At 40.1% G+C, this 18,798-nt stretch overlaps 2 protein-coding genes across 2 annotated transcripts; both read left to right on the forward strand.

Moving 5' to 3' along the window:
- The first annotated feature begins 728 nt into the window (after positions 1–728).
- Positions 729–10,579, forward strand: LOC124414467. Its single transcript, XM_046895415.1, is given in 12 exon segments — positions 729–978; positions 1,059–1,428; positions 1,499–2,139; positions 2,227–2,478; positions 2,560–2,722; positions 3,272–3,315; positions 5,276–5,506; positions 5,580–5,949; positions 6,013–6,347; positions 6,419–6,652; positions 6,732–6,983; positions 10,373–10,579. Coding segments are annotated over 12 exon segments (3,249 nt in total). The 5' UTR covers positions 729–788; the 3' UTR covers positions 10,540–10,579.
- Positions 10,580–12,803: 2,224 nt separating this feature from the next.
- On the forward strand, positions 12,804–15,023 carry LOC124414468 (cytochrome P450 6A1-like). Its single transcript, XM_046895416.1, has 6 exons — positions 12,804–12,990; positions 13,063–13,432; positions 13,807–14,144; positions 14,222–14,455; positions 14,534–14,785; positions 14,854–15,023. Exons 1-6 carry the CDS (start codon positions 12,804–12,806, stop codon positions 15,021–15,023), a joined length of 1,551 nt encoding a protein of 516 aa, XP_046751372.1.
- The last annotated feature ends 3,775 nt before the right edge of the window (positions 15,024–18,798 follow it).

Raw genomic sequence — 18,798 nt, forward strand, 5'->3', positions numbered from 1 at the left:
AATTGACTAAATTTTCGGATGAAAGAAAAAAAAAATTCTCCGAAAAATTGACAAGGTTCGGATGAGTCTGCATCAACACCGTATCTCCTATTTAATTATAAAATTAACACATCAGTCAGCGCCGCAGACTTTGCCGTATGTGGTATTTGCTTCAAGGTCGAAGTTCTACCAAATAAAGTAGCAGTTAATCGTCTAACCGTCTAAAATTATTAAAAAACTCGCAATAACGCAAATGCTAAACCTTCTCTGTCTCACTTGCTCCGTTGGGAGTTATCAGATGTAAGACGTACCGATGTTAATCGTGCGGGGGATTAATTCCCGATTCTTAATCGCGAACTTGAGCGAGAAAGAAACAGAAAAAGTAAGAGACGCTTTGGTCAGATTAGATTTTACATGAGTCAGGTTAACCTTGTAGAGCCACAGCCAGCGGCAGTTTCATCTTAGATTCTCCAAGTTTAACATGTGAGAATTGAGAGATACAACAACGTCAGATAACGACAAATTGGAAGGTGAAGGTTGTGAGTTCGGTGGGAGTTTTGAACACTGGTGAACACTGATTTACAGTCTGTATAGAATAATAATTGTGCTTTGATGAAAACATTAATTTTTTACTTCACGAATCACGGATTCTTACATAACAATTTGGTCTTCTCTCTTTCACTCGATCAATATACACGTTACAGGGATTTGGATTCCAGCTATAATCTCGTCAACAGTAGAGAATCTTGAGAGGTGATCGCATCAGCAGTCACAGCTCGACGCTGATTGCAATTTTGCATAATTAAATCATGGGGAATCATTCGGAATACCTGCTCGTTGAATTATTCGGATTGATAATCGCTGTGATCGGTGGTGTATACATCTACTTGAAATATGTGACCTTCAATTATTGGCATTCGAGGAACGTTGATTACGTCAAGCCAATAATTGTTCCATTTGGAAGCTTATGGCCCGTATTATCAATCCAGACTTCGCTCGGTGAGTACAACAAATCGATTATACGATAACGTTAAGATAATCCAGTTTCCGAACGATTTTTGCTTTTGTTTACATTGCAGCCGAGTTCCTTCGTGATACGTACATAGCGTTCAAAAAAAGCCGAGTAGTCGGTATCTACACGTTTTACAGACCCATGCTTGTTGTCAACGACCCTGAGCTGATACGTTTCATTCTGACTAAGGAGTTCGCCTACTTTCACGACCGTGGTTTATACACAAACGAGAAAGTCGATCCTGTTCTTGGAAACCTCTTCTTGGTACCAGGAGCCAAATGGAAGCATCTGAGGACCAAGTTCACTCCGACGTTCACTTCAAGCAAGATGAAGCAAATGTTTTTCACCGTCAAAGATTGTGCCGATATCCTGGCTTCCTCCGTTTCAAGCAAAGCCAGTAAATCTGAACTTATCGAGGTCAAAGAACTGATGGCAAGGTCAGCTAATCTGACAGTGACTGTTTACTCTGACGAACCAATTCCTGATGTGTAAAAATCGCGATTGCAGGTTTTCCACTGACGTCATTGCGTCAGTAGCTTTTGGCATTCAGTGCAACAGCATCGAGAATCCAGATGCAGAGTTTCGAAAGTGGGGTCGAAAGGTCTTCGAGCCAAAACCGTTGAGAAACGCGCTTGCGATACTGTTCCCGAGCATCATGCATCTCTTCAGCATTCGGGTAATCGACAAGGAGATATCGAACTTTTTCATAAACGTTTTCAAGGAGACCGTGCAATACAGAACGGCCAACAACGTGGTGAGGAAGGACTTTTTGGATCTGGTTCTGCAACTCATCAACAAGGGTTACTTACAAAGTGACGAGAGGACGAAATCGCCTGAGACAATATCGGGTACGCTGATATAATCAAACTTCCTAAAAGCGCAAGAACCGTAATCCATTTAATCTCGACTCGCAGATGCCGACAACGTGAAGATTACAATGCTGGAAGGAGCAGCTCAAGCCTTCGTCTTCTGGTTGGCCGGCTTTGAGACGTCTTCAACAACGGCAACCTACTGCCTTTACGAAATGGCGTTGAATCCTGATGTCCAGGAAAAAGTTGCCGAGGAGATAAACACCGTATTGTCCAAGTTTGGTGGCATGAATTACGAAAGCATCAAGGAGATGCACTATCTTCACAAAGTTGTGTCTGGTACCTTTTTTTCTTTCTCGATAATTATCACTCAATTTCGTATCGCAAATGAAGATATTCACTAGTGAAAATTTTTTCCGCCAACAGAAACGCTGAGGAAGTATCCTTCGCTTCCGGTACTCAACAGAGAGTGTACCAAGGATATTGAACTTCCTGGTACCGGACTTTGCGTCACAAAGGGAACTCCGATTCTTATTCCCGTATTCGGGCTTCACCGAGATCCCGAAATTTATCCAAACCCGGAAAAATTTGACCCGGAAAGGTTCACCGAAGAGAACATCGCCAAGAGGCACCAGTTCTCTTATTTGGCGTTCGGCGAGGGGCCCAGAAACTGCATTGGTATGTTACTTTCGTCACTTTAAATATCGTGAAGCTTCAATCAATGCCGTTGCTTTGCTTTAATTTGCTGTATCATTTTAGGCATGAGGTTCGGGTTGATTCAGACGAAGGTTGGCCTCGTCAGCCTACTTTCCAAGTACAGATTCAAGCCAGGTCCGGATTTAAAAGTGCCGCTTGAACTGGACAAGGGAAACTTTGTTCTTGGTCCGAAAGGAGGAGTGACTCTTCGAATCGAAAAACGATAGTGCTCCAAAGTGTACTTTAGTATTGATAAAGGTTTTTACTATAATTCAAATAGACGGAAATATGAATGCATGAAGAATACAAAGAAGAATTATAACCGCACGATAAATTGAAGATTTCTGCTCGAAGATTGTTCTGGTGTTGACGACGCTACCACAGTCTATGCTTGTGACTATTGTGATGAAAAAAAAGAAAATAACATTTTTCTCACTTTACTCAACTTTACGTGTCATTATCGTTTGCGCACTTAATCTTTTCATTCCAACTTTAAGTAAATAGTCAGTTTTGATCATTTTCCTATGGTCCCCATCTTACCTGCACGTTTGAGCAGCATGGGAATTTCTGCACTTAAGATGCTTATAAAGAAGCGTCGTACGCCTCGAAAACGCGGGGTTGCAAAACTCCTATACCGCTCAAGGGATCAGAGTAAAGTTTGGGCAGTTAATGCCTTATTTTGGCAAAAAGTGGAGCGTCTTATTACTTTTTCAAATTTTGGAAACAAATTTTACAGATTGGTTACCACCCACAGAAATTGGCCAAATTTTCGCAGTTACACTGAATGGATCGAACTGTCCAGTATGATGAAACTTGGTGGTGATGAAACAGACATTTTGAGCCTAGTTCCATGAGATTTGATGGTGAAATGACGAAATGGCAGCTGATCTGGTTTTTGATTACGAAGTACACCGAAATCTCATTTTGGCGACATTTGTTACCGACCTTTCACGCATGCGGGTAATTTTTTACCGACATTACACGCATACATTACCGGCATGCGTGAAAGGTCGGTAACAAATGTCGCCAAAATGAGATTTCGGTGTACTTCGTAATCGAAAACCAGATCAGCTGCCATTTCGTCATTTCACCATTAAATCTCATAGGACTGGGCTCAAAATGTGTGTTTTATCACCGCCGAGTGGCATCATGCCGGATAGTTCGATCCATTCAGTCTAACTGTGAAAATTTGGTCAATTTCTGTGGGTGGTAACCAATCTGTAAATTTTTTTTCCAAATTTTAAAAAAGTAAAAAGTGGCTCCATTTTTTGCCAAAATTAGGCATCAATTGCCCAAGTTTCACTCTGATCGCTTGAGCGGTATAAGAGTTCTGCATCTCCGCGTTTTCGAGGTGTACAACGGGTCTTTATAAGCACCTTAAGGATAAAATAAGTCATTTTCTTGTCCAATGATAAAACATTCGTAATTGTCCTGTTAATCGTAACCAGATGAAGGTCTACAGATGACGGACGGGACTAGACGATGACCCATTCATCGTGATAAGACAAATTATATCGATGCTCCAGCTAAAGTCCCCATTTAAATCGCCTCTCTACCAGAACGTAAAGAAAAATAATGTTTCAACTCGTATAAAATTATCGTTGACACTGACTGAAATCTCCCACTAATTACCAAATTTCCTGATTACCAAATTTCACGGATAGTTTGGTACCCGCCCATCGTTGTGAATAGAATGCATTAAAACTGTGGCCCATTTCGGTGCTGCGGCTCATGGGTTTCCTAATCTTTAGGCAGATAAGATAATTCTTCGTACGCAAGGCGGAGATATTTCCATAAATAATGCTAACGACTCTATTTTCATGTTGTCGAGTTGGAAATATTCCACAAGATCATGGTACGAAAACGATGAGTTAAAGAATCAAAAAACCGCCTAAAGGGTGCCAGTAGATCTTTCCTCAAACGAAAATTAACATAGTCAAAAATCGATCTATTTTTTAGTCAACGGGCATTTCATATAGAAAAAATTTGGAGGTGGAAAATTCCTTGTTACACAAATTTTGCATTTTGAACATTTTCTTTTTTCGCCGGGAAATAAACTTGAATTTTTTATTTTTTAAATCCGTACTGGTCCCTTTAAGTAAAATCTTACTTGCCTCTTCTTCCGGAAGGAATTATTAGCAAACCGAATTTTCACCTATGTTATACTTCGAATGCGTTATTGAGAACAAGACAAGTCATGAATCACAAGCTGCTTCTTGTCCACGGATTCCACACCATATTTACAAGATATTCTTACCCAGTTGAAATTACTCATTAGGTTTGAGATTAGGCCATAAGATAAGACGCAAACGTGTTTCAGACCAACTAATTGTCTCTTGGCCACGTACGCTGTTCACTAGAGTTTCTTGAGTTCTCAAACTGTTTTCTTCAAATCGTTCTCAAAATCGATATCGTAATAATTGAACGAATTTGAAAGCATTAGAATGCCAACATCGAGGCTCCACGAATATATGTCAACCATTCCAATGAAGTAATGGAAACTAAAGCTACAGCTATTACGTCAGACGCTATGGCCTCCGGTTAGAGTGCGTTTATTGCTATGGAGGGGGTTCGATGCTTATATACTTGCTTTCCGAAACCCTGCGGGCTGCATATGTGACGGGACATGAAAAGTGTCGAACTATCGTCGCTACTCTCCAATTTATCAACTTTTGATGTGTCAAGTGCGTTTCAATATCACAGTCCTTGAATAGAGTGCCGCATGCCGCTACCTTTGATTCCCCATAACACCCTGGACATGATTTATTGCATTTGTGAGCATCCTTGTGTGTCTGGATAATTCATTCTCTAGTGTCTGCCAAGATGGTGTTTCTCCCGGACAACCTTCTTCTCCAAATTCTTGGTGTGATAGTTGCAATTTTCGGTGTCGCCTACATGTACCTAAAACACATCGTCTACAATTACTGGAGTTCAAGAGGGGTTGTTCAGGGTGAAACGATAGTACCGTTCGGCAACTTGTTGCCGGTCCTCATGGCCAGGAAGACAATCGGTGCGTTTCAATTTGATATCGAACAGCCAGAATTCCAATCTATCTTCAATGTATGCACTCGTGTTGTTCTCAGGTGAAATGCTGCGCGATGAGTACAACCGATTTAAGAAGAAACGCGTCTTCGGCATTTACGCGTTCCACAGACCAACCCTGGTAATCTGTGACCCAGACCTGATCCGCTCCGTGCTGACAAAAGAGTTCGCGAAATTTCAGGACCGCGGAATGTACGTGAACGAGGAAGTGGACCCGATGTCGTCCCACCTTTTCCTGCTCGGTGGTGTGAGGTGGAGGAAGATGAGGGCGAAGTTAACGCCAACGTTCACGTCCGTTAAGATGAAGAACTATTTCAGTGCTGTTAAGGACTGCACCGATAATCTCGTCCAGTGCTTTGCCGGTGAAGTGAAGAAGAGCGATCTCGTTGAAGTGAAGGGCATCATGGACAGGTGAGTGGTCGAAGCTAGGCGTCGTTCAGCAAAGGTCAGAAACAGGAAAACCCTCGGTTTCAGGTTTACTACTGACGTCATCGCCTCCATAGCGTTCGGAATAAACGGCAACAACTTGCAAAACGGAAACTCTGAGTTTCTTTTCTGGGGTCGTAAGACGTTGGAGCCCAAGCCAATCATAAACACGCTGCTGTCAGTGTGTCCATCGATTTTGAAGCTGTTGAACATCAGCACAACCGACAAAGGATCTTCAGACTTCTTCATGAGAACGTTCAAAGAGACGGTGGCGTATAGAAAGTCTGCTAAAGTAGTAAGGAATGACTTTATGGACCTGGTTATGCAGCTGATGGACAGGGGTTATGTCAAAGCTGACGACGGCAAGGACACCCAGGAGTCAGGTAGAACATCGAATCACTCGAAATAAGTCAGGATGCATTAACGATGCTTCTTTTTATGTTGAATCGTGCAGAGGACACTGGTGGACGGATAACTATCGAGGAAGGAGCAGCTCAAGCTTTCATCTTCTGGCTAGCCGGTTTCGAAACTTCATCAACAACGGTAACAAACTGCCTCTACGAAATGGCGCTGAACCCTGAAATCCAGGAGAAAGTTGCCGAGGAAATAAACACCGTCCTCGAAGAATTTGGTGGAATGACTTACGAGAGCATCGCAAGGATGGTTTACCTTCACAAAGTTGTATCCGGTTTGTTGATCCAGGATCTGTTCATCAAACTATATCCACCGGAATCAAATTCTCATTTCTTTTCTCTCGCATTTCACAGAGACCCTGAGGAAGTATCCTATCGTTCCAGAACTCAACAGGGAGTGCAATCAGGACGTTGACTTGCCCGATAGCGGCTTCCACGTTCCAGCGGGTACCCAGATCTTCATTCCGGTGTTTGGCATCCATAGGGATCCCGACTTTTATCCTGAGCCAGAGAAATTCGACCCGGAACGTTTCACGGAGGAGAATATCGCCAAGAGGCACCGTTACGTTTATCTACCTTTTGGCGAAGGGCCCAGATATTGCATCGGTCAGTTCTTCACGTGAATGTCGAACGTAATGCATTACTGTTTTTTCTAAATTCCTTTTACAGGAATGAGATTCGGCTATCTTCAGACGAAAATGGGCCTCATTGTACTGCTTTCAAAGTATCGCTTCAAGCCCTCTCCGGATTTGAAAGTACCTCTGCCTCTGGACAGAGGAAATTTGTTGCACGGACCCCTAGGCGGAGTAACGCTTCGAGTCGAAGAAAGATAGTGGAAGATGGAAGAATATTTAACTACAGCCTGACTGTAGTAGAGAAAAAAATTCTAAGCAACTATTGTGAAATGCTGTCATCTGCATATGAACCTGAAACGATAATGTAATTTATACCCAGATTATAGAGAATTAATTGATATTAATTTATAAAACGCTTGATCAACCTACGTTTTCACTTTTGGAACTTTTTAAAACAATTGTATGTGATTCGTCGATTATTCGTCAAATAAATTGTTTCATAACCGTATCACAGCTGTGCAGAATTTATTATGGGACTATTACTTATTTATGAATGATACTTTTTATTTCAGACTGCATATTAGGCTGCAGTCATATTAGGCCATAAGCTTATATCATATAGCTATACCTATATCTATTGCTGCTCGTGTAATATTAAATGAGACCATAACCTTCGAAAATTGATGGGTTCTACCAAAGTCAGAATTTATCAAACTTGAAGACACTCTGAAGTGTTTTTTGAATAAATATAGCGCAAGTAAATTGATGAATTAAAAGTAAAAAAAACCACGTTTCAAAATTCTTTATATACTGAAATTATTATGCGCAACTCCATTCACAATTTTACCAATGAATGATGCATCGATTTTTTTTGAATCGTCCAAATTTCTCGCAAGACAGTGTAAAACACATTTTACAAGCCATGTTTTGCATCAAAGAATAAGCATTTTATGTAAACAAAATGATAAGATAGTAGAATAAGAATTTGTATCACGTAGTTTTATTCCCATTTTCTTTTCCGAAAAACGTTTACACAGAATTCCGAATAATCTCGATCTTAATTAACATAAACGCGGTGTGCAAGCCATTAGCAGACCAGAGACCACCTACGCTCCGTACTGGAACCATCACGATTCACAATATTAAGTATATTACGAGTTCACTGGTGTAATAACATTTCCTAAAACCGTAAAAAAAATTCAGGTTTGACAATCACATGGTGCTATTCAATTTGTAACTCGATAAAAAACTGTTATAATCGTTTCCGCAAACGTCAAACTCGTGAAAAAGCATAACATATTTACTTGCTAAAGTGTGTTCAATTTATTAACGAATATGTAGATTCAAAAAATGTCTCCAAATTTGATGGACAATTTCAACGTAAAAATTAGTACTTTAATCGAAACATCTGATAATCCTTTATTGCAGATGAGTTACATTAGCATCAGTCTCTAAATAGCAAACATACGTAATTTGATGCAAGAGGTTCGTGGAAAGATGGAGCTTATTTCAACAAACTTACTTCTCCATATTTTTAGAATAATAATCGTGATCGTTGGTGCATTCTATTTGTACCTGAAACACGTGACTTACCATTACTGGAGATCGAAGGGGATCGTGTAGTCCGAACCTGTAATTCCGTTCGGTAGTCTATGGGCAGTACTCACTGCAGAAAAATCTGTGGGTAAGGGGAACCAGTTTATAAGAAACATTGACTGTATGGGAATGAGTGTTCGTCGATGTGGTTGAAACAGACATTCGGCATTCACGTGTTTCAGGTCAACTGATGCGCGACTTGTACTTGGACTTCAAGAGGAACCGCATCTTCGGCATCTACTCGTTCCACAATCCCACACTAGTGGTCTGTGATCCTGAGATAATCCGGTTCATAATGACGAAGGAGTTCACGGCTTTCCAGGATCGTGGCCTGTACCACAACGAGCAGATCGATCCGATGTCGGGTAACTTATTCCTGCTCGGTGGTCCAAAGTGGAAGCGCCTCAGAGCCAAGTTCACACCGACCTTCACAACTGGTAAAATGAAGCAAATGTTCGGGATAGTGAAGGAAATCGCGGAGAAGCTCAACAAGTGCATTGCCAAGGAGGCCAACCAGAACGTCGACGTAGAAGTCAAAGATCTCATGGCGAGGTGCGTAAGGCCGACACGTATTGTAGTGCCTAGTATCGAGATGGTTCAAAGTGAATTGCATCCGTATGAAAAACGATGTTTCATTTACTCTAACCCTGGAAAAAGTTGACACCTTAGATATTTTCTATGATTTGGAATGGAGTTATTCTACATATACTGGACGATCCAGATTTATATTGTTAAAAAAATTAATGTACACAGCCACTGTGATACTCATCGTTTCCCATTTATAAGAGTAGGTTTTCCACGGATGTGATAGCTTCAGTGGCATTCGGGATCGACTGCAACAGCTTAGAGAACCCAGAAGCGGAATTCCGCGCTTGGGGCCGGAAACTACTTGAGCCCAAACCAGTGAGGATTACACTGATGAGTCTGTATCCGTCGATCATGACAATGTTACATGTCAAGATCATTGACACAGGTCCTTCAAATTTCATAATAAACACCTTCAAGGATACCGCCAAGTACAGGATGGCTAACAATGTGGTACGAAATGATTTTATGGATCTGGTTATCCAGCTGATGACCGGAATGAAGTGCAACGGGGCCCAGGTAGGTGGTCGTTTACTTTTTCTTCAAGTTTCTTGGACAGTCAAAATAAAGAATATAACTATTCAGTCGCGGCCAGTGAGAAGATTACTATGCTGGAGGGGGCAGCTCAAGTCTTTGTTTTCTGGATTGGTGGTTTCGAAACCTCCACAAGCACCGCCACTCATTGTCTCTACGAGATGGCAATGAATCAGGACATCCAGGAGAAGCTTGCCGAGGAAATTAATACCGTGTTAGAAAAGTACGGAGGCTTGACGTACCATACCATCATGGAAATGCCCTATCTTGACAAAGTGGTTTCTGGTCAGTGAACGATAAGAATTTTCAAATACTTATCTCCGTGCTATTTGAATCACCGTATCGTTTTCAAACCAACCTGTCATGATCAATGTTTCACAGAAACACTCAGGAAGTATCCTACCTTCCCAATCCTGAACAGGGCGTGCAACAGGGAAGTCGAACTGCCAGAAACCGGATTCATAGTCCCAACTGGAACCCCGATAATTCTTCCAGTGTTGGGGATTCATTGGGACCCCGACATTTATCCTGATCCGGAGAGATTTGACCCCGAACGTTTCAGCGAAGAGAACATCGCGAAAAGACATCGTTTTGCATATTTACCGTTCGGTGAAGGGCCCAGGAATTGCATTGGTGAGTTCTAACTGCCATCTCAACGTATCCTCAGATTTCTGTCCACTTACAGTCATTTTGTCCGTTTCAAAGGAATGAGGTTCGGCCTTCTTCAGACAAAAATCGGTCTCATCACCTTACTTTCAAAGTTCCGTTTCAAGCCAACACCGAACACCAAAGTCCCTCTACCTCTGGATACAGGAAACTTTCTACTCATGACACTTGGTAGGGTGACTTTACGTGTCGAGGAACGATACTGAGAACGAATAAAAAAAATAGTCTTTTATCACACGTCCGCCTATGATGAAAAAATAACAGTGAAAAAATAAAATCACCTTGCGTCGAAGGAGTTGTTGTTGCATTTCATTATTCATCTTCCAACCCTGCTAATTTTCACTTTACATTTCTCTTCGCTACTCCAGAAGCGATCAGCGACCTTATGAATATCATAGGAGCGTACAGTAACATTCACATCATCTACGTACCTTGTCAATACTAATAACAGCACAAAACTAGGTGTACAATTAAAAATATGCAAGTGATTAGTCTTGACAGTCACCGTCAATTATACAATTTAAACCACGGTTATGCGTATTCGGCCGTGCTGATTTGTTCACAGTAGTCAGTAGTAAAGCAATTCGTTATGATTTCATTGTAGAAGTTCCGAAAACTAAGGGGAAAGCTATTTTTTATTTAAATAATCATCAATCAACTTGAAAGTTACAGCACTACCACGCTTAGCTGTGCAAATACCATTTGAACCCAAGAACATGTGGTAAACGACCCCCGCCGACTGCCAACCTGCTCTCTTAAGCTAAAAATTGACATTACCGACTGAGGACCGTGATCACAATTCGTTTTTATTATTCGGCAGTGAGGTTGAGTCGGCGGGAGCATCAGTTGCTTGCTGGTCATTGCGCAGAACAATCCAAAAAAATCAACTGGGGTCGCTAACAACCCCATTCTAAGGCTGCCGTTTTCAGTGGGTAAATATTACTTTTTTTACTCAAATAAAAATATTTGCCTTTTTATTACGTGATTTGAGCAGTAATATACCATATTATATAAAGCCATATACTTTATATACTGAAGAGATTTTATCCGTGAACTTGAACGCTTTGTAAAAAATGTGAACTTCTTTATTTTTTCATGTGAATCAGTGACTTTGTATAGGATGCGTCCTATTTTTTTACGCTAGGAATGTCTGAAAGAAACAACTTAGTCCTCTGCAAGGAACATCCAACGGTGCATTATTGCCTTTGCGCTAGTGCAGTCGAATGAGTTATACGATTCCTTCCTTAATTTACTAATACTAATTGTATACTACTTTTCAAATGAAAAATCTTGAAAATAGGCGAAAACTTTTCACAAATGCTTCTTTTTATTACGTTTTTATTGAATTTTTTCGTATTTCCGTATTTTCACCATTTTCATAAACCGAAGTAAATGTACTGTTTTAATGAACCATAAGAATAGTATTTTTTCGTAGATAGTCTGATGCATCCTCTGCAAAGTCGCGTTTGAAATTCGAAAATCGGTTCATTAAAACAAAAGATACGAGATTTTGTTCGAAAAATAACGTTTTTGCCGTTTTTAGCACTTTTGGTTACCTATTTAAATTTTTTCACCACTTAAACATGAATAAAATTCAATTTGCTCTTCACCATTCGTTTCTTTATCAAAAAATGAAAAAAATTAAACGATTCATGTATTTACGAGTTCCACTACAGAACTCTACTACTTTTAGAACAATTTTACGAACAAGAAACGCATGGGGTCGTTATCAACCCCACTCCAGAGTTAGAAGGTAGAAAAAAATACGTGTGTTTTGAGGTCAAGTGAAATAAGATGGATCCCCCCCCCCCCCCCCCTTTTGCTTTTCGATTACACGTATTGATAGACACGTCGTTATAATATCATCAGCAATGTATGCACCATGAGGAACTTAAGTGAGTTATTACTCTGGCGGCCTGTACCTCATTCACGAGAAAAACATATTTTTAGTAACGGTTCGATTTTACTACCTCAATTTTGTCATAATGAGTCGGGGAATACCAAGAAATCAATTTTGACGAAATTTAGTATATCGTTATGTAACAAAATATGTTTCCCATAAGATCGATAGCGAAATTTTTCAAAATTGTTTCTTCAAAATCGGGGCGTTATTATGCGATTGTTGAAAACACTACTAATCATTAAATGTCATTAGACTTTAGTTCCGGGAGGGGGGGGGGGGGGGGGGCAGCTGATTATGCACCACACTGAGTCCTCCACTCCTTGATCCTGAGAATTTTTCAAAATTGCTGGGGGAATTTCTAAAAACGAATTAAATGCTCTCTCTCTTAGATTATGGTACGATAAAATTTCTCGCCAACTCCGTTAAAAAAACATCTTGGAAGGGCGTATGAACGAAAATCTTGAATACATCAACCTGACGATGGAATCAAATATCAGGTTGCACAATCTGCAGTGTAAATCCATCAATATCTCAGGTCAGGAAAATTCTTGACGAGTTTGTAAAACGATGGGACTTGATTCGCCAAGTTTGATTATTCAGCTTTTGGGAACAATAATTGCGGTAGCTGGTGGAATATATTTATACTTGAAATATGTCGTTTACCGTTACTGGAGTTCAAAAGGAATCGTGCAATCGGAACCTTTTATTCCGTTTGGGAGCCTATGGCCAGTTCTCACTGTAAAACAATCAGTGGGTAAGGAAAATTAAATATGCTAAGCAATTGCTTTTTTGTATGCTACGAATACTTATCGTTCGCGTGTTCCAGGTCAACTGATGCACGAACTGTATTCAGAGTTCAAGAAAAACCGCATCTTCGGAATCTACTCTATCTACAAGCCCAGACTTGTGATCTGTGACCCTCAGATAATCCGGTTCGTGTTGACGAAAGAGTTCACAGCGTTCGAAGACCGCGGCATGTATTGCAATGAGAAGATTGATCCATTGACGGGTACCCTGTCTCTGGTTAATGCATCAAAATGGCGGCGGCTAAGGGTAAAATTTACGCCAGCATTCTCGTTGGGGAAAGTCAAGTACATGTTTGCGACAGTAAAAGAAATCGCAAATAATCTTCGGGATCGCGTGGCCAAGGATACAAGCCAGAGCGACCTCGTCGAAGTCAAGGATCTCATGGCCAGGTGGGGTGATTGGAAGTATATAATCGACGAGCGTTGATGTTAGTGCGTATTCAAAAATAGAGTTGGATTACAAAGTTGAGATTGAGCATTACTTAGAATTTCACCACGTCGAGTTGTCACGCCTTTTACCTTTCACATTTTTCTATTACTATGATCAATCATTTGTTTTACTCCCGTGCTTGAGTTTTACAGTTGATGAAAGTTTACAGGTTTTTGCAGAAAAAATTTACAAGAAGATACCGATACAAGCGACGATTCGACGTTTTGGTAATACTGAAGAGTTTGAACTTTTAAATACTTTGAAATTTCTACAATTTGGTTGGAAAAATTCGGCGAATTGGTCTGCCTAGTGTTAAATTCATTAATGATTGCAGATATTCGACGGATGTGATCGCCTCAGTTGCCTTCGGGATTGAATGCAAGAGCCTGGAGAACCCGGAAGCGGATTTCCGTGCTTGGGGCCGGAAGTTCCTTAAGCCTCAACCAGTGAAGAATGCACTGTTCACACTGTGTCCATCGCTTATGAAGATGTTCAACGTCAAGTACGTCGACGAAGACGTTTCGAATTTCATAATAAGTATCGTCAAGGATACTGTTGCTCATAGGATAACCAATCACGTGGTTCGAAAGGACTTTCTGGACCTGGTAATTCAGCTGATGACCAAGGGCTACGTACATTCCGACGACGACAAGGAAACCCAGCAGAATCCAAGTAGGCAAATGTTAACTCATTTTCTCGATGGTCTCGAAAAGTGATAATTCGGCAAATACTTTGCAAAGATCTAATAGCTGCATCCACTGAGAAGATCACCATGCTGGAAGCAGCGGCTCAGGTTTTCGTCTTCTGGCTCGCTGGATTCGAAACGTCTGCTACCACCGCCACATACTGCCTGTATGAAATGGCTATGAATCAGGACATCCAGGAAAAACTTGCCGAAGAAATTAATACCGTATTACAAGAGTTCGAAGGCTTGACGTGTGATGCCATCATGGAAATGCCCTATCTTGATAAGGTGGTTTCAGGTCAGTGGACGAGAACAATTAACGAATAGTTATCTTCGTGCGATTTTGATCATCCAGTCCATGACCCACATTTCACAGAAACGCTCAGGAAGTATCCGTCCTTAATGATCCTGAACAGCGAGTGCACCAGAGCGGTTGAGCTGCCTGATACCGGGTTCATCGTACCAACCGGAACCCCGATAGTGATTCCAGTGATGGGGATCCACTGGGACCCCGACATTTACCCTGGCCCGGAGAAATTCGACCCCGAACGTTTCAGCAGGGAGAACATCACCAAGAGAGACCGATACACTTACCTACCGTTCGGTGAAGGGCCCAGGAATTGCATCGGTGAGTATCAACTGCAATCTTGATACTGCGGATGCACGTCCGCTAAGTTATACTTGCAACTTTTACAGGCATGATGTTCGGTCTTCTGCAAGTCAAAATCGGTATCATCACACTGATATCAAAGTATTGTTTCAAACCAGCACCCAACACTAAAGTGCCCTTACCTTCGGAAGCAGGAAGCTTTTTTTTACTTCCGCATGGTGACGTGACGCTACGTGTCGAAAAGAGAGTTATATGAATGGAAATAATTTCTTTATCGTACATTTGAATATGCCTTCTGGAAATTTTTTAATTAAGAGACTTCTTTTTTTTCTTGAGGTGTAAAAATAAACTTACTTAAAATAAAATTGTGTATTTGGAGAATCTCTGTTTCTTATCATTATCCATCCTACGAATTGTAATAACATTTTAAATCTGGTGCAGTATGAATATTTTCAGCCGCACATCACATCATATTTCGGATATTCCAGGGCAGGTTCTTCGGTATCCTTAGCTAATTTGGATGTTGCAACTACAGTCTGGTGATTAGTATAGAATCTACTAATTTGTTATGTCAGGAATTCGTTGCGTACAGTGACATAGACGATCGGCAACTTCACTCCACATCTAGCCGTAGTCCAGGTCACATGCCTTCACGAAAATTGTGACAAATCCGATCCTCATTTACAAGAAATCGTAAATTTTGAAAACCTATCACCGACGATAAAATAGTTCAACTATCATCAAAACTACGACTCGTATGCCGAGTGAAGAGGTCGGCATTCCACATAAGAGGTACGTTGTGATTGAGATTGGAAAAGGATAGTTTATTACGTTTTGGAGCGACCTCCTAAAATTGCCTGACTTGAACAATTAGAAAGAACCAAACTCTTATGAGATTCGATACAGTATAATGAAAAATTTGTTCCACACGTTAGAAAATATTCTATATAACTTTTCACAAAGAAAATCGATGAAAATAAATTTAATTTTTAATTTTTTTTTACAGTAATGGTTTTATTTCTGCACTGTGGTCTCCACTTGCAATTATGTAGAAAATGGAATTTGTGAGATCTGATATGATGAGTCTGTTCTAATCTTGAGAAGAGGACGTTATTCTAAATTAACCTAGTTAGAGTTCGGATCCTTTTTCGAACCGTTTTCTAAAGTTGGGATTTGCCATTTTCATTTGTGTGCTAAACAGTTGATCAGGTTCTCTCGACTCTGCGATGTTTCACAGGAAATATCGATGAAAAAAGATTTCCACCCTTTACGCGTGGCTCAGATTATTCAAAAGTGATTATCAATCATATTTAAACCTTCCGATAAAAAGTGATAATTGCAAAAGTAGATTGCGATTGACTCTGACTCCGTTCGATTGAGGTATAACAGATATACCTTTATGCATGAACAATGTTACATTAGGGTGTCGCAAAAAAAACCGATCATTGTCTTTTTTTAGTCTCGTGTGATATAATGTAAGTTTTTGATGTTTTAAGCGCCCACTCCAAAGGACAACTCAAAAATGAATTTTTAAGAGGTCGCTCCACATTTTTTAAAACGTCAGAAATCGTCAAAAGCCGAAGTTTTTTTTCTAAATTTCTTATCTCGTTACGGTATAATTTTACAGACAAAAAAAAAATAAGTTTTCGAAAGTTTCAGTTCAGAATTTGAATTTTGGAAGGTCACTCGTAATTTTTTTAAATTTTTTCGTGCATTTCTTTAGATTTTTTCGAGCGACTTTTTGATGTTCATATTGAAATTTCATAAATTTTTTTTCTTTCATTTGATGAGAAAAAATATATAAAAATACATCACGGCATGAATTAAAAATAAAACGAAAAACTGAAAATATAATTTTTTTAATTTAATTTTTGACGATTTTTGAGATTTAAAAAAATTTGGAGCGACCTCTTAAATTTTTTTTTTCTTAAGCTGTCCTTCGGAGTGGGCTCTTAAAATATCGAAAACTAACATTTTGTCACACGAGACTCAAAAAAAAAAAAAAAAATAGCCGCTTTTTTGCGCCATCCTAATGTTACATAGTACCGGATTCCAATCTATAGTATCTGTTTCAATTTTGTTCCAAAGTGAAGAGAAAAAATATTGCCAATTAATTTTTCCTCGACTGTTAAAATACGAAATCAAAAAAAGTCGTAACACTTCCGCGTTGCATTAAGATAGTTGCTGTGATCGTAAAATGTGTTGACACGAGTAATATTACGTAGACTCACTTTCGACTATACGCAATAATTAACTCGTCATTAAAAGACTATTAACAATGTCTGTCACGATAACGAAACTCAGGTCTGTTATTGCAATCGTTACCCCCCATTCATTTACGACCGAACCATATTTTCGAAATATCGTCGGAGTGCGCATCGCTAATGCCGTACTAATCGTGTGTTGTTAAATTGTAAGAGGAATATTTAAAACTTGTTGAAATTTTATAGACCATAGTCGGAATGAAAATGTGTGGCATTGTATCCTACACAAATGTGATCCCAAAAACTGTAGCTCTGCAGTCCAGATCAAATACCTTCTAAGTAATCCGGCAACAATCTCTTAACAACAATCATGTAACAATAAAACACAACTCATTGGACCCACACAAACAAAAATTGTGCTTTGATCCCTTGCTAATTATTCAATTAAACATACAGTCAAGACGCCTTTCGGTATTTTTCGTAAAAATGATATTCGATCGGCATGAAGTTAAAATTTCAGCGCTATCTGATAAATCAGCCTCTATGTAAAATACACCCTTGAAATTGTTGCTAATTACAGTAGTGATATAGAGAAATGATACATAATCTGAGTAAAAATAAAGTTAACAAGATTCAAATACAATAGGGGAATTCGATGAAAGTCTCTATTAGACAATTCAACGATGAGGTGTAATTTCAGGTTGAGCGATCAGCAATATAAGTCCAGGAATAGCCTTGCAGTCAGGGGAATCCCTGATTAGTTTTTGGATCTATGGGGCTCATTTCGGCGAACGTGCTCTTCCAGCTTCTGGGACTGATAACTGCGATCCTCGTTGCGGCATATCTTTATTTGAAACATGTCACTTACCAGTACTGGAGTTCTAAAGGAGTCGCGCAGGCCGAACCTGTCGTCCCGATTGGCAGCTTATTTCCAGTCCTTAGAGGAAAAAAGTCCGTGGGTAAGGTGATTCAGTTGAGGAATTTTCATTCCATGAAAAAGCAAAATCTCAGACACGGTTCGGATATTCATCGCTTGCGTCTTGCAGGTCAACAGATGCGCGACCTCTATTTGAAGTTCAGGAAGAACCCCATCTTCGGAGTCTACTCGTTCCACATACCCAACCTCGTAATCTGCGATCCTGAGATCATTCGATTTATACTCACGAAGGAGTTTACGGCGTTTCAGGACCGCGGCGTGTATTCCAATGTAACGCTTGAGCCACTGACAGCTAACCTGTTCCAGCTTGGTGGTTCGAAATGGCGGCACCTCAGGACAAAGTTCACGCCAACATTCACGACTAGGAAATTAAAGTACATGTTCACCACGGTGAAGGCAATTGCGGATAATCTCAGCAAGCAGATAGCCAAGGAGTCCAGCCAGAGCGACCTCGTTGAGGTCAAGGATCTCATGGCCAGGTGGGTCTAATGAAAACATCGACACGCGTTCTTGTTGACTTGTCACTTGGAAAATGATGACACACTCATCATCAACGATTGTTCAGAATTTCATTAGTCTAACCGGTGAACATTATCAATCGCTTCAATTATCAAAAGTTTTTTGATTTTCACTCAGAGTGGTTTGTATGGTTTGCGAGAATTTTTTGCAATCCATACGGTTTACTGGAAAATTTGACCTTCTGAAACTCCTGACCGGCGCGAATTCTTAGTACCTCAAAATTTCTGCGGTTATGTTATAAATATTGTACATGTATAAATTGGGCATAATGGTTGGCATAGTGTAAGACTATTTAAAACTCTAGTCGATGGATAATTACCGATCGTTTTTCATTGCATCACGCTAAAAGGTTTTCGACAGATGTGATCACC

Source organism: Diprion similis, chromosome 14 (genome assembly GCF_021155765.1).
Source record: "Diprion similis isolate iyDipSimi1 chromosome 14, iyDipSimi1.1, whole genome shotgun sequence".
Classification (NCBI taxonomy): Eukaryota; Metazoa; Arthropoda; class Insecta; order Hymenoptera; family Diprionidae; genus Diprion; species Diprion similis.

Coding starts and splice junctions, on each gene's coding strand:
- LOC124414468 (XM_046895416.1), top strand. CDS start 12,804: ATGGGACTTGATTCGCCAAGTTTGATTATTCAGCTTTTGGGAACAATA. Junction 12,991..13,062: donor CACTGTAAAACAATCAGTGG/GTAAGGAAAATT, acceptor CGCGTGTTCCAG/GTCAACTGATGCACGAACTG. Junction 14,456..14,533: donor TCTTGATAAGGTGGTTTCAG/GTCAGTGGACGA, acceptor CACATTTCACAG/AAACGCTCAGGAAGTATCCG.